This window comes from Phodopus roborovskii, unplaced genomic scaffold (genome assembly GCF_943737965.1).
Source record: "Phodopus roborovskii unplaced genomic scaffold, PHOROB, whole genome shotgun sequence".
NCBI classification, from domain to species: Eukaryota; Metazoa; Chordata; class Mammalia; order Rodentia; family Cricetidae; genus Phodopus; species Phodopus roborovskii.
In genome coordinates, this window is record NW_026126480.1 from 27327867 (window position 1) to 27344626 (window position 16760).

At 44.4% G+C, this 16760-nt stretch overlaps 1 protein-coding gene across 1 annotated transcript; it reads right to left on the reverse strand.

Moving 5' to 3' along the window:
* Positions 1-9455: 9455 nt before the first annotated feature.
* Positions 9456-10951, reverse strand: LOC127227637 (mucin-5AC-like). The gene has a single exon (XM_051192000.1). It carries the CDS (start codon positions 10830-10832, stop codon positions 9459-9461), a length of 1374 nt encoding a protein of 457 aa, XP_051047957.1. The 5' UTR covers positions 10833-10951; the 3' UTR covers positions 9456-9458.
* Between the last annotated feature and the right edge of the window lie 5809 nt (positions 10952-16760).

The window sequence follows — 16760 nt, forward strand, 5'->3', positions numbered from 1 at the left end:
CCAATGCACTATGCATTTCATTCCTTTTGTGTGGACTATGAGGGTCTGAACCTGAACTGTCCCCCTCAAGCTTATAAGGTTTTGAATGCTTGCCCACAGCTGCTGGTGGTGTTTAGAAGGACCTGGAACCTTTGCAATGTAGAACCTGGCTAGTGGAAGTAGGTCAGATGGGTTAGACTCATGGAGGTTACACAGGACCCTGGCTCTCTATCCTGGTTTACCAGGATATGAACAATAACACTTTTTTTGCCACCATAAATATATCCACCATGCCTTCCCTGCCTGATGGGCTGAGGCTCTATGAAACATGAGCCAAAGCAGACCTTTCCCCCCTTTAGTTGTCTGACAGGTGATTTTGTTGAATGGATGGAACATAGTGCATTCATACATGGACAATAAGATCCCATTGCTTGGACATACATGGGACCTGGATAGGCTAGAGACATGGAGCCTATGAGGCTTGCAGGTCAAGGGAGACCCTGGCTTCAGCTTTTACCAGGCTGTGACCAACCTTGATCAAATTACCACAGTAGGGTGCCTTTGTTTCTTCATTTGCAAATGCAGATTTTTTTCAATGGTGCCCATGTATCAGACAGGCAATGAAGAATGGACAAGAATTCCTGAAAGATGCATCTGCAAAGGCTGATTGATAAATGTCTGAAGACTGTGGAATTTGGAAAGTTGCAGGGCATAGCCTAAATACAGTTTACATTGGGCTGTCTTTAGCCCACTTAATAGCCATTCCTTGACTCCTCTCTGCTTGGGCCTAACATCCTAACTGCAAATAAAATCCCTTTGGAGCCAGGAGTGGTGGTCACACCTTTAGTCCCAGCACTTGGGAGGCAAAAGAAGGAGAATCTCTGAGTTGGAGGTCAGCTTGGTCTACAGAGCAAGTTCCAGGACAGCTGGGGCTACACAGAGAAACTCTTTGGGGGGGGGGAGAAAAAAAAGCAGACAGCAACAACACACTCCAAAGAAAGAAAGAGAGAGGGGGGAAGGGAGAGAGGGAGGGAAGGAGAAAGGGAGGAAAGAAGGAAGGAGGGAAGGAAGGAGGAAAGGAAGGAAGAAAAAAACCTGAGGCTTAGAGTTGAGATTCCCCCCCCCCACTTTTTCTATAACTGCCTACTTAATGTTTCCACTAATGTAGTTTAAAAGAAAACAAAACAAAAACACAACAACACCTTTATGGAAAGTGGAGAGATGGTTCACAGGTTAATAGCACTGGCTGCTCTTCCAGAGATCCTGAGTCCACCTAGCAACAACATGGTGGCTCACAACCATCTGTAATGAGATCTGGTGCTTTTTTTTTCTGGCCTGCAGACAGAACACTGTATACATGATAAATACATCTTAAAACAAAACGAAAACACCTTGAGGGCTGGAGAGATGGCTCAGCAGTTAAGAGCACTGACTTTGAGTTGATCCCAGCAACCATGTGGTGGCTCACAACCATCTATAGTGGGATCTGATACCCTCTTCCACCATAAAGGCATAAATGCAGATAGAGCACTCATATACATAAAATAAGTAAATAAAATCTAAAAAAAACCCTACCTGATTCATGACCTTCTTTGTTCTGTTAGTTTAAAGAAAATCTTCATAAAATATCTTTCATTGGGCATGGAGAGAGAGGTGGCTCAGCGGTCAAGAGCACTGATTGCTCTTCGAGGTCCAGGTTCAACTTAGCATCCACATGATGGCTCACAATGGTCTGTAACTGTAGTCCCAGGGAGTCTGATGCCCTCTGCAGTCCCCACAGGCACCAGACAGAGATGTGGTACACAGATATGGAATTTGATGTAACCTAAACTGTATTCCTAGGTCACAGTCACTCATACTTAGCTCTAGAATAAACTGTCTCTTATTCCCTTTGATGGTAGAGAGTGCTTCTGTGTTAACATAAGGTTAGGTTGTTTGCATATGTGGTGAGAGCCCTGGTTTTTGCATGGAGCCCAGAGCCTCACACACGTGCTATTATTCTATTATCCAGTTACAATCCTAGCCTGAATCTTTGTAAAAACTAGCAATGGTTTTCTCCATCTGCTTCCATTTCCATGTACATTCTAGAAGTATCCTTATGGTTTGGCACCCATTTTCCAAAGCATGATCCAGCACAGGGCCCTCTTTTAAGTTAGGGCCTCTTCATTAATCAGGATCTGATCACATGGCAGGCTGAGCACTCCTGGACCAGGCAGGGAGCCCTGGGTCCTGTCAGCCTGCTGCCACTGTCTGCAGGGCTCTTAGGTGGGGAGACAGAAGCCAAATGCTTCCCAACGATCCTGGAAAATTAGTTTAGCACTGTCTGCCAGGTTCAGTGACTCAGAAGCAGTCAGGCAAGACACAGCTTATTGGCCCTGGAGTGAGAACAAGAACAACATTGTCATGAATGCAAAGCAGGACAGGAGAGCTGGGGGGCAGGCAAGTGAGGCCCTTCAGCTTGCTTCTAGGGTCCAGATGACTCAGGGTTTAGAACCAGACCTCTCAGGCAGCAGGAGTATAAGGCAAAGCCATTGGTGGAAGGCATTTATACCAAAGGGGCAGCCTGTCCTAGCCACTTACTGTGTGACCTTGGGTAGATAGCTTAACTTCTCTGAGAGCTCATCTCCTGGTCATTCACAGGAATGTGATAATAGTGACTGGGGTTGTCATGAGGATGAGGAAGATTTTGCACAAAAGTGCTTAGCGTTAAAGACTTGTAGGATTGAACCACCCAAGGTGGGCTGGACCTCCCTCCATCAACCACTAATTAAGAAAATGCCTTACAGCTGGATCTTATGGAGGCCTTCTCTAAATTTGTCTAAATTTCCCTCCTTTCAGATAACTCTAGGTTGTGTCTAGACTAGCCAGCATACCTTCTCCCTCTCATTTCTCCTCTTCCCCCCTTCTTTTCCCTTCCCCTACCCTTCTTACCTTTGTTTTACTTCCCTTTGCCACACACTTTGATCACAAAACTTGGAAAAATCAAATTGGTACTGAACCGGAAGCATTTTTCCTTGAAGGCCAGCTTTCAGCCCAACATGCTAGGCCGGTTATGGGGAGAGAGAAAGTGCTAACAACCTCACCCAGCTGCCAGCTTTGCCAATTAAAATACTGACCTCCCTGTCAAGATAAGCTCTTTTGTACAATAGTGTCATGACTGTCACAAGGGATAACCAATAGCTTTCTGATGGGATTAAGATCCATTCAACAGAAGGGAACTCATCTTGGAGCTGTAAACCCAGCCAAGAACCTGTAGCTAGAAAGGTCATAAACACTTGGGGGGAATCTGCTACTATCATGCTGATAAAGTACCCAGAAGCCTTCTAAGTACTTATCTCATCTGCATAGCTTAGTTTAGCTCTCACCCCTCATCAGAGATGCTTCATTCTGCAGTGGATGGAGGCAAGCCCAGAGAAACACAGATGATCAAAGTGCAGAAAGTAAGTGGGTCTCTGAATGGGACACCTGTTTATACCCTGAAGGGGGATGTCTTTATGTATACTGTGAATATATGGTTCTCTCATTGGTTGATGAATAAAGCTCTTTCAGTCAATGGAAAGGCAGGATTTAACCAGGCCAGAAATCCAAGCAGGGATGGAGAAAGGTAGTTGGTGGAGTCAAGGAGATGCCATGTAGGATGCCCAGGCATTCTCTGGTAAGCCAAGACCATATGGAGATACATAAATTAATAGAAATGGGTTAATAATTAAGAGAGAGCTAGCCAATAAGAAGCCTGAGTCATTGACCAAACAGTTTATAATTAATATAAGCCTCCGTGTGTTTATTTGGGACTAAATGGCTGTGGGACCTGGCAGGACAGAAACTTCCATCTACAACACCCCTCCCAACAAGGCTCAGAGAACACCACAGAAGATGGGAAGGAAAGAGGTAGGAACCAGAAGTTGGGAAAGACACAGTAAAACTTTTTTCTAGGCACAACAGTCATTTACATTCTGGAACTCTTGGCAACCATGGTTGCCTGCACAAGACCTGCACAAGATCAATCTAGTCAATAATCCAGTGTGGGTCCCCCAAGGCTCCACTTCCTATTGGGAAGCTCCAGGCAAATTTCCCTCAGGGGTGGGACCTCTGCTAGATTGCTCACACTATAGTGAACAGCCCTCTGTCTCTCTCAGAAGAGTACACACACACACACACACTCACAAACTGCAAACACACCACTAATTGGATCCCATAGGTTATATAACCTACATATATAGACATGAAATTGGGAGGAGGGACCTCTGAGAAGTTAGAGACAGAGGGAGTGAAGGGTTAATTTGATTAAAATAAAATGCATTCATGTATGAAGGGGAGATATTTTCTTTTTTAAAAAAACCACAAAGTGAGTGTGGGCATGATATTAGAAGATAGCTATTTTACTCAAGTCAGTATTATTCCTACTGATTTTCATGTACACTGGAGTCAGTAAAAATAAATAAAACAGATGGAGTCTGGAGAAAACATCTGAGGTTAACCACATAGTCTCCACATGCATACACACATTTGCACATACATGGCTTTTAATTTCTTGTTTGTTTGTTTTGAGAAAGGGTCTCTTTACATAGTCCTGTCTGGAACTCACTATGTTGACCAGGATGGCTTTGAACTTACAGAGATCCACCTGCCTCTGCCCCTTGAGTACTGGGATTAAAGTCATGGGCCACTACATCCAACCACACAATTTAAAAAAAAAAAAACTCCATGGCTAACGATGAAGCTCAGAGGTAGGGTGCTTGCCTAGCATGCATAAATTCCTGGGTTTGATTCCCAGCGCCACAAAGCAACCCCCACCTTTACCCCCCCACAAAAAACTCAGCAAGCAGAAAAATGGTGCTTAGCAGAGAAGGAGGAGGGTACATGAGCAGTGATTTGGGGGTACTGAAAAGTAGTCAAGACCCATGCACAACACCGTGGTTGTGTTTAAAATTTTTAATTGCACATTTAAAAAGGTCATAATGGTAAATATATTTAATGTTCTTATTACCATTAAAAAATATGATTATCTAGCCAAAATGTCAGATGTCAAAAATTTATGCATGGTCTATGTAAATGCCAAATGTTCTATTTGTCTATATGAATGTGTTCTCCAATAAACCGAAGTGTATTTTAAAAATTCTACTAGACCTAGATTCTATATTTTCTAGTTGCCTGAGCATGATCTCAAATGAAGCTTTAGATATGATACCTAGAAAATATTTCATAGCTGGGCCTGGCGGTACAGGCAGGCCTGTGTTCCTAATTACTTGGAAGGCCAAAGCAAGAAGTTCATAAGAAAATCACAAGTCTTGGCTACAGAGGGAGTTCAAAGGCCAGCCTGGCCTACAGAGAGAGTTCAAATCAAAGTTGGACAATTTGGTGAAACATCATCTTGTAAGGAAAAGTAAAAAGAGAGCTGGGGTGTAGCTCAGTGGTGGAGTGTGGGAGAACAGAGGTCCTTGTGTTCACAGATGAGCCTTAGGGGAACCAGGAGTGTTAAGTACACAGGGTTGTCTCTCCAAAGGGAGAGACCTCTGACCTGTTTTCTGCTCTGAAGGCTGGAATATGGGAATGATGGTGGCTAATAGCCTGGTGCCCTCTGTGCTATCTGTAATACCAAGACCACACCAGATCCTCCCCAGCCCCTTACTGTGAGCTTGTCAATCTATAGGTCCATCTTTATGAAAGATGCCACAGTACTCCACAAAGAGTATTGAAGTAGTTGTGTCTTAAGCTTTATTGTGCACACGGGATTAAGTTAATTGTCTCCCTTGAGCCCTGAGGCTAAAACTGATTAATATCTAGTTCCAGCGTGCCTGGGCCAGGGGAAGGCCATCTTGGAAGGTGGGCACTAAGATTATATTTGAAAAGCACTTTCAGGGAGAAGAGGGAGGACTTTGAGAATGGGCTTTCCAATAAAGTAAAAGCCTACCCAAGGTGACACAGGTCTCAGTCATATTATTGGCTTTTCTGGAACCTGGGGTGCTCAGAACAAGCATGAACAAAGGGCAGAAGCTGAGGCCCCTGGCTCGTAGGGCCTAGCAACACAGTTAATCCGGTCCCTGGATCCAACCACATTTTGATTTTGCAGTAAGTGACACAAGTCAGTAAGTTCCCTGCCCTTTTGCAGAAGCCAGTTTAAATGTCCTTGTAAACAAAAAGCATCATACAGCTCATTCAAGTCAGGTTTGGGAGTTAGGAAGCCAGGCATGTCAACACTGAGGCCAGCATTTCGTCCACTGCACATATGAAAGGCTTAGCCATGACCTAAACATATACTGTGTGTTCCCCAGACTTAAGAACCAGTGCAGGAGACTCAGTGGAGAGCACATGACATCTGAGTGAGCAGCCATAGACTCCCATCACTGTTGGAGGATAGAGGAACTGCAGCCTGCTCAGCCAGGCTAGGTTCCTGGACCTTCATTCCGTTCTCTCCAGTGTTAGTTCCAAAGTGGGCCCCCCAAAATGACAGACAAAATGCTGCTGACAATGTCCTAAATGACAGCCTGGGCTCTGCTCAGGCTGGACTCTGAGTGGGTAAACAGTAGGAATTGCTATCAGGTAAATAAGAGCACAAATTCAACATTCCTCAGTAATCTAGTGAAGGGAGCTTCTGTTTGTTAGGAAAAGCCATTACTTCCTGTATCTACCCCATCCAGAGTGGCCAACTAAAAGGTCATCTAACTCCTCATTAATCCAAACAGCCTGAAACAGGTCAAAACTCTTAGGCTGAGTCCCAGGCTGCTCTGGCCCACACCTCTCCCTCATTGCTTACTGTTCCCATAAAACTGATAAGGCTTTCCTACTGCCCACCATTCTCTGCCCCCCTGAGAAACAGCCCAGCAGTTTGATTTCCCCAAACAAACTGTTTTCCTATCTACATTGTGGTCTAGTTAGGTGGATTCGCTGAGCCTTTGCTTATACCCAGGATCTCAAGAAAATTTCAAAAATCTGCACCTGCTCTCTATTCAAGAGATTTTTTTTTTTGTGTGTGTGTCCAGAGAGCAATGCAGCTGTTTCAAGTCTGGAAATTTGATGGGCTGCCATACTCAGACAGAAAAAATGACTTGTGGGAAAATGCCAGAGTACCAATGTCACTGGGCTGCAATGACAAAGTAGTGAGAAAATGCTTTCCTACTTCTCAGAATCTGCTGCTCAATCAAAGCCTATCTGGAGGGCATTTTCTAAAGAGCCTAGAAGAAATGGGATGGTGTTGCCCTATCTTGTTAGTGTAAAGATTTGACTGTTAGACACAAGACTAAAAAAATCACAGTGTATGTGGGGTTGTAGTAGGAGATAACTTGGTTGATTTAGTGTCCTCTGCACAAGCATGAGGATCTACCTGAGTTTGGCTCCCATGTGAAGGCTGGGTGCAATGGTGGGCACTTATAATTCCATTGATGGGGAAATGGAGACAGATGGCTCCCTGGAGCTCATTGGCTAGGTAGTTTAGCTGAATGGATGAGCTTTGGGTTCCTTGAAAGATTCCATCTCAAAAAACTAAGATGGAGAGGACAGCAGAATGGCTTAGGGACCAAGACACCTGCCACCAAGCCCGACAACCCGAGTTGAATTCAAGGAGACCACACGGTTGAGGGAAGGAGAGCATCATCTCTGTCAATTGTCCTCCACCCTCCATATGTGCCACAGCAATGCTCCTCCCCCTAAAACAAATAATTAAAAATTTTAAGAAAAAACAAAGTGAATGATAGAGACACTAGATGTCACCAACCTTTGACATTTACAAATGTACATGCATCCAAACACACACATGAATACACACAACCACACAATAAGTAATGATAATTATTATAAACAAGATGAAAATTTATTTCTCTCTCCCATGAAAGCTGCATGCCTGACAGCTCCATTCCTGTCATTAGAGGTATAGGCTCTTCCCATCTCTTTTCCTGAGCCGGGGATGCTGACTCCCATCTGCAGCTTTGAAGGTGAGGCATACCTCTTTTAAAGGCATGCTATAGAAGTTCAAAGGGCTGGAGAGAAGGCTCATCCATTAAAAGCACCTGCTGCTCAATCATGACTGGTGAAGTATGGATTTCAGATTTCATACTGAGCAGCTCACAAATACCTGTAACTCTAGCTCTGAGAGATCTGATACCCTCTTCTGGCCTCGGAGGGTACACATACATGTGTACACATGCTCGCATATATACACATACCATATACACACATGAATAAAATACATTGTTAAAAAACTATAGATTTTGAGTCTGGCTAAGTAAAATGTTTTTACTTTCTTGAAAGTTTTTTTTTTTAAATAAAGTTTATAAAATTAAAGCAAAAAAGGAAGTTGGTCAAGTTCCTTTGGCCACCCAGAGCCACAGCTGCTCATTGTTTTAGGTAGCTGCATGCCCAGCTGAGAAACTGGAAGCCTGTTGCAGAAGATCATAGACTTTCACCCCAGACTCAATGTTTTTGCCCACATGATTCTTTCATGAGGGTGTGTGGATTAAGCATCCCCTCTCTAAACTTTGATAACAAAAACCTTCAGGCATCAGCCAATGTCCCTATGAAGTTCAGGTGGCCTTCAACTAAGAACTACTACTGTGCAGGGAAATAGGAGAAATAGGGAGATATGGGCAACAACTGTCTGCCTGGTTCTGGGGTGTTCTTTCTTTCTTCCTTGCAGGCAGAAGAGGGTGACACCTAAGAATACTTAGAAGCCAAGTGGACCTGACTCCAAATTCTACCCTCAGTTCCATATGAACCATAGTTCTTTCCTGCAGAAAAATTGGCTTGGTTGCTAGGTGCATAGAAACAAGAGTTGATAAGAATGTTCAGCACAGTTACAAGAATCCCTTCCTTGGGACATTAAACAACATTCACTCAACATTCACTCCTCTTAAGGCCTCAACAACAAACCAAAATATGATTCTACCAGAGCCCACCAAGGGATTAAATGTTCTCACTGGGATTTCCATGGATGAAGGATTACTTTATTTTTATTTTATTTTATTTTTTTTTTTTGCGATGGGGTTTCTTTGTGTAACCCTGGCTGTTCTGGAATTTGCTCTGTAGACCAGGCTGGCCTCAAACTCAAGAATTTACCTCTTCCTCAAACCTTGAGCCATGATTGACCTCAGAAACTCTATGTAGCCAAGGATTATCTTGAACTTTTGATTCTTCTACTTTTATCTGTCAAATGCTGGGAGTACAGACACAGTTTACACAGTCTCTGGATCTTGAACTCAGGGCTTCATGTGGGTTAGACAATCATTCTACCAACTAAACTGCAGCTCCAAGTCATCACTAGCTTTTTGGATGTTTTTCTTTAATTAAAAGATTTTGGTTCTCCAAGACACATTACTGCCATCTGCTGGATGTCAAAACAAAAACACAAATCTATGGCATCTGTACAACAATGTGGACAACACTCCTGTAAGCAGGCTGACCTTCACAGTGCACAATCCACTCAGCTGGGAGCGCTAGCCTCAATGTAGGGGACAGAAACTGCAGCCAGATGTTTATTGTATGGTAGTTCAATAAATAACATGGGTTTCTGGAATTGTGACTTTTGTGGCCTCTGGAATAGGGAGATGTTTGATGCCTGGGGCTGACCTGTTTGGGTTGATAAGCACCAGGTCAAGAGAGAGGCAATGTTTTTCTTTGTCTTTTTGGTTCTTAGGTTGGGTCTTGGTCCTTGGCTTCATGGACCCTGCAGAGGGTTTTTTTGAGGCTACCAAAGAGGGTGCCTTCACAATTGTTGTAGAGGATATCTTCATGGTATCTGCAGAGGGTGTCTTCATTACTGATATAGAAGATGCCTTCATGGCATCTGCAGAAGGTGTCTTCATGGCTGATGTAGAGGGTACCTTCATGGCATCTGAAGAGGATGCCTTCATTACTGATATAGAAGATGCCTTCATGGCATCTGCAGAGGGTGTCTTCATGGCTGATGTAGAGGGTACCTTCATGGCATCTGCAGAGGGTGTCTTCATGGCTGATGCAGAGGGTACTTTCATGACATCTGAAGAGGATGCCTTCATTACTGATATAGAGGGTACCTTCATGGCATCTGCAGAGGGTGTCTTCATGGCTGATGTAGAGGGTACCTTCATGGCATCTGCAGAGGGTGTCTTCATGGCTGATGCAGAGGGTACTTTCGTGACATCTGAAGAGGATGCCTTCATTACTAATATAGAGGGTACCTTCATGGCATCTGCAGAGGGTGTCTTCATGGCTGATGCAGAGGGTACTTTCATGACATCTGAAGAGGATGCCTTCATTACTGATATAGAGGGTACCTTCATGGTATCTGCAGAGGGTGTCTTCATGGCTGATGCAGAGGGTACTTTCATGACATCTGAAGAGGATGCCTTCATTACTGATATAGAGGGTACCTTCATGGCATCTGCAGAGGGTGTCTTCATGGCTGATGCAGAGGGTACTTTCATGACATCTGAAGAGGATGCCTTCATTACTGATATAGAGGGTACCTTCATGGTATCTGTAGAGGGTGCATTCCTGGGAGGTCGTAGGGTTGGGTTGATATTATTTCTGAACCCATACATCTGATCAATCAGCTGAAGCCTAGCTGTGGAATCCTTAGGGATGTATGTTTCTGTGGCCTCAGGAATAGAGACATGGGTCTGCAGCTGTGGGGCCAGAAGCTTCCCTGCTATAAGGGGACACAGGTCCAGGCAGTAGAAGTTTTTAGGCTCATAAAGATAGTACCCACAATTCTCTGGGGATTGCTTGGACATTCTTACTAAGTCCTGTGTTTTGAGAAGGGACCCTTTGGGCTTGTTGGTCTTGTAAGATTTGGTGGTGTGTTTGGGGGCTTCTGAAGATGTCTGAAGCAGGATGTAAGTCAATGGCTTTGAGGCTGGGAAAATGTCCTTGGTTGTCATCATGGGGGGGATGTTCTGTGACACTTCAGGTGGCTTCAATCTGAATCAGGGTTCACAGGAGGCAGTGGCTCATGGATGGTGGGTGTGGTACAGAGGTCCCTGGAGATGCTGTCACTGAGGTGACCTCAGAGGCTACCCCATTCCTACAGGAAAAGGAATTTGTGATATTGGAGTAGGAATTCTAGGGAAACTCTTCCAGAAAGGAGGCTCTCTTTTTTCCTACTTCTCATTTATATAGTTATTCTTGCAGTTATTCATGTGTTCATTCATTCACTTCACCTACTCATTCATTCACTTCTCATTTCCTTGTAGGCTGATTCATATAGTCATCCATTCATCCTACATCATTAACTGACTCATACTTTCATTAATTAATCCAATAAATGCTGGACCTGTTGGAACTGGAAACATCTACAAGGATTATGTGCATGCCAGTTATACTGACAAGGTCTTAACACTAGCTTAAGGGCTAGGGAGACACTTAATGGCCCAGGGATGAGGAGATGCTTGGTGAATCAGGGATGGGGAGATGTTCTGTGGTTCAGGGATGAGAAGATGTTCAGTGGTTAAGAGCTCTTAATACTCTTGCTGATAACCTGAGTTCAATTCCTATCACCCAAATGGCAGCTTAAAACCATTTATGACTCCAGTTCCAGGGAACCTAGCAATTCTTCTGGTCTTCATTAGCAACAGGCAAGCATACAGTTCATATATATCCATGCAAGTAAAATGCTCGAACACATAAAATAAAAATAAATAAATCTTTAAAAAATTCAGCTTAAGCCTCTTAAAATTTTCATGAGGAAATTGATTATTATAGTCTGAATATTTGTAATCCCACCCCATGTTACTGTTGAAGTCTGATTTGGGAGTTGTGTAGCAATTTCTTCAAACCTGGAACATTCCATGTGTCCTGGTAAGTTCCTTAAGACTCATAAAGTTCTAAAGGGAGGGTATAAAGACTGATGCTGTAAAAAACTCTCTGGATTCAGGAAGTCCCTGAAACTTAACAGATTCACAAGGTTCCACTCCCTCCAAGCTTATATGAATACCAAGAGTTGTTATATGAGCAGACACTATGAACACTCAATAGCTTTTCCAGTCCAAAGTTCAAAAATGCTACCACAATCCTCCCAAAACACACAAGTTTGTCACAGCAATACCTCATGAGCTGGTATCAATTTCTGTCATAGAGTGTCTATTGCTGTGGTAAAACATCATGACCAAAAGTAACTTAGGCAGGAAAGGGTTCATTCCACCTTGTAGCTTGTAGTCTATCATCCAGGGAAGTTAAGGCAGAAATGGGTGCAGAGGTCATGGAGGAGTGCTGCTTATTGGCTTGCTCCCCGTGAGTTACTCAGCCTGTTTTCTTATGAACTGGGACCACTATCCCAGGGGTTGCCCTGCCCACAGTAGGCTGGGTCTTTCCCTACCAATCACTAATTCAGAAAGTGCCCAAAGGCTTGTACACAGGCCAGTCATGTGGAGGCATTTTCTTAATTGAGGTTCCTTCTTGTCAGGTGACTCCAGCTTGTGTCAAGTTGACAGGAAATGAGCCAGGTCAGCTGCTGAGGAGAGTAGGCTCTCCAATCTGTAGAGCTACCTACAAGTTGAGTAAAGAGCTCCAGGGCTCTAACTTTTATGAACTGTCATCCATATTGATGTGAACTTATGGTGATACAAATTGCCTCTGAGTCATCCGTGCTCTTGTAAAACAAAACAAAACACCCTTTCTGATACTCGGTAGGTAATCCCATTGGTTCACCAAGTTAGATTTTGATTGTATTGTTACCTTGGTCTGTCATTGATTCTCTATCTGGGATGAGTTGATATTTGTTCACGTTATCCCTGGAAAAATGTCATACAGCAAGAGGTCATGGGGGTGGGGCCCTGTGGTGGGATTAGTGTCTTAAGTAAAGGAAGGAAGACCAGAGTGATTGCTCCCTTTTTCATCTCCCTATCCCCACCCAGGCCCATTCTCTCAGCCACATAAGGACACAACATGAATACAGCCACCTGTAGTCACAAAGAAAGCCCTTACCTGCAGCAGAGCTGTCTGGCACTTGCTTCTGAGTTTCCAGTCTCCACAACTGTGAGGAATAAATGTTTTCTGTTCTAACCATCCAGCAGAACGTGCTTGTTATAGCAGCCTCAGCTGACTAAAACACAGTTATTAAGATTGCATTCTCATTTTTGTATTTTGGAGGAGGGTACCGGTGGTGGAGCTGAGGTATCTATCATTCATGCTAGGCAAGCACTCTAACATTGACTTGCTTCCCAGCTCTAATGCCTGCCTTCCCTGCCTTCCCTGCCTTCCCCCTTCCCCCAGTCAGTGGTTTTTTTTTTTTTGCATAGCCCTGGCTATATATTGGAACTCACTCTCTCACTCTGTAGACTAGGCTGGCCTCAAACTCAGAGATCTGCCTACCCCTGCCTCCCAAGTGTTGGGATTAAAGGAGTGTGCCACCACCACCTGGCCTAATTCCCCATTTTTATAGGTAACCTGTTGTTACAGTTTGGAAATGTCCCCAAAGGCCCATGTGTTGATAGCTGGGTCCCCAGCTTGTGGTGCCACTGGGAGATGGTAGAACATTTAAGAGGTAGGGTCTGATTGAAGGAAGTTAGGTCATTGAGGCATGCCATTGAAGGGGATAGCAGGCCCTGCTCTGTCCCTGCTCTCTGCCCCCTTTCTCTCTGTTTCTCCGCTTACTCAAGGCAAGCAGCTTCCTCTACCCTACCTTCCTCACTGTGATGCCTTGCCTTGTCACAGGGCTAAAGGTGATAGGGCCAAACAACATGGACTGAGACTTCTGCAACCATGAGCAAAAGTGACACAAGCCGTTTCTCTTTTTTGTTTTGCCAGGCTGAGGATAGAGTCCAGGTCCTGATGCTTTGTGTTTGAGTTACATTCCCAGCCTCAGTCTTTCTTAGTCTTTTTTCTTTTGATAGTGTCTCTCTATGTATCCTTGGCTGGTCTGGAACTTGCTATGTAGAGATCCACCAGCCCATTTCCCCAGTGCTGGGATTAAAGGCATATATCACTATACCTGGTTCCTTTCTTCTTTTTAAATTGATTATTTCAAGTATTTTGCCACAGCAATGGAAAGCTGACTAACATAGCTGTTCTCCACAGAGCTAGGCAATAGTAAAACATGGCTTGGAATCCAAGCAGGTAGTTCTCAGAGTGTGGCCTCTTCCCTGTTATGCTGAACCACCTTCTGAAAACTAGGCTACCTCTCTGTTCTCAGGCCACACTTTAATGGGGTAAGTACTACCCACTAAGAGAGCAGAAACTGGGCAGGGCTGAGACTTGGGAGCCTCACCAAGTGTTGTGGGAATCATGGGTCAGGCTCCCTCACTTACCTGAGGGAGATGTGGGTAACATGAAGGTTCCCTTGCTTACTGGTTAATCATACCCTCCTTATCTGTGACATCAAATCCATGCCTGGAGGAGGTCTTCATGCACCTATGCAGTGACTTGTTGGTGACTCAGCCACCACTGAGCACTAACTGTGGTGCTCAGTGTTAGAGAAAGGGGGGAAATCGCCTCTTTCCATCTGGAGTGTACAATCAGTAAATGAGACAGTGGTGTGGCCATATACAAGCCACTGCACATGGCTTGCCTCGCCTCTCTTACCTCCTGTCTTGGTTGAGGTCCATGTTCCACATAGCTATGGGATACAAGAGTCAGGGAGTTGGGAAACCTGGCTCTAACCTATTTGGCCTCAAGTCTATCAACCTGTATTCAGTTGTCTTTACCCCTCTGAGCCTTTATTTCCTAGTATCTAACAGGGGGTAGTGCTAGGTAACTCTTAATACTATTAATCTAGTCATCTCCCACATCTGTTTTCCACTTTCTTCACAGTCATGAAGTCTGACAGCACAGTCATATATCATTAAAAACTTTTCTATTGTATTTTAAATTGTGTGTGTGTGTGTGTGTGTGTGTGTGTGTGTGTGTGTGTGTGTGTGAGACGGCATGTGAGTGGAGGTCAGAGGATAACTTGCAGGAGTCTGTTCTTTCCCTCCACCCTGTGAGTGCCAGCAATCAAACATAGGCTTAACAGCAGGCTCCTTTGCTTGCTGGGACATCTCATCAGCCCCTTGTCCGTTTAACCAAGTGATTAGTCAATATTATATACTTGTGTGTGAGAGGGTTTAAACGCACACATATGTCAGCATGTGTGTGGAGGTCAGAGGGCAGCTCGTGGAAGTCAGTTCTCTCATTTCACCATGTTCTGAGGTGGGGGCTCTCTTGTTTCTGCTTGGCTGAGTACTCTAGGCTAAGCTGGTCTTTGAGCTTTCAGAAGGTTCTTCTGCCTCTGCCCCTCCCCTTGCCCTAAGAGTGCTAGGATTATAGACACTCCTGCCTGCATCTGGCTTTTTAGGAATTCAGGGGTTCAAACTCAGGCTGTTTTTTACCTGCTAAACCTACTGGCAGACCCTGGCTGAGCCATCTTGTAGACCCCAGCCTCACTCCTCTTGAGTCCATCATTCCAGGCCTCCTTTTTAGCAAGACTTTACCAAATCCTCATCTTTGGACAGTGAGCCCCAGTGTAGTGGGCAAACATAGGCATCTCTCACTTCTGAGCAAACTTCCTGCTCCACTCTCCCTCCTTTCCATGGGTGAGTGGCAGTCAGGGAGGGTACCATCTATGACATAGAACAAAGTGAAAAGAAATTTGACCCTGCATGACTGTGTTACCCCATTAGCTTGGACTGCTAACATCTGAAGCTTCCCAAAAGCTAGAAATAAAACACCTAATGGTCTGAGCCATGGTACTTTGGGGTTTCTTTGTTACAGCCTCTCAGCACATGGACATGGAATTCAGGACATGGGATGTCTGTGGTTTTATTACTCATTCTTGTCTTCCTTTTATGTTAGCCTCTCCTCCCCCAATTTAGCTGTAGATGACAAGCACTGTCACTTAGGGTTTTTACCTACTTCTCTAAGTATGGTTTATCTACCCAGCCCATGGGACTCATCAGATGGGGAACCAGTGTGACATCAGAAAGACAGTAGTAGAACCCCATCCCATTGTCAAGAGGTTACTGCATCATCTCCTCCCAAGAGGGGTGCCCTTCTGGAGTCCATCTTCACAGTGAGCAGAGTCACACCTCACATAATCATCATGGGAGGATTGCCTCATGATTGTGGGATCTTCGCATATATAAAAAAATAAAAATATTGATGATAAATAAGAAAGTCTGTTTCTTCAATCATATTCAACTCACTTTGGCCAGGTGGGTAATACTCATCCTCTCTCTCCTCTTTCCTTCTCTGTCTCCTCCCCACTTCATTCTCTGTCTCACTTCCCCAGGTTCTTGCCATGCTAGGTAAGCACTCTATTGTGGAGTTATTCCTCTGGCCCCCATTATTTTCTGTTTTGAGACAGGGTTTCACACTGTAGTCTAAGCTGGGTTTGAATTTGTGATTCTCTTGCCTCAGCCTCCTGAGTATTGGGATTACAGGTGTGTGCCATTGTATCTGGTGGATACTCCTCATTTTCTAGCATTGTGTGTGTGTGTGTGTGTGTGTGTGTGTGTGTGTGTGTGTGTGTGGTGTATGTGTAGACATGAGGCACATGTGGAGGTCAAAGGACAATTTGCTGGGGTGGGCTCTCTCCTTCAACTATGTGGGCCCTTGGAAATTGAACCAAGGTTAGAAGACTGGGCATTTTGACTAAGTTCACTTACTCACCCACTGAGCTATCTCACCCTCCCCTTTCACAAATAGGGTCTCCTGATGTTAACATATGAACTATTGGAGTTCAAACCATCCTCCCATCTGACCTCTGGAGTTTCTGGGCCTACTGGGCATGCTATCATGCCCAACTGTTATCAACCCATCACCACTTAACAGACAACACAGCAAAGCCCAAGATCACACAGCCTAAAAGTGGCAGAATGGAGTAGGCTGATGCTCTATAG

Bases quoted from the DNA above. Each gene is read 5' to 3' on its own strand.
- LOC127227637 (XM_051192000.1), bottom strand. From the start codon at position 10,832: ATGATGACAACCAAGGACATTTTCCCAGCCTCAAAGCCATTGACTTAC.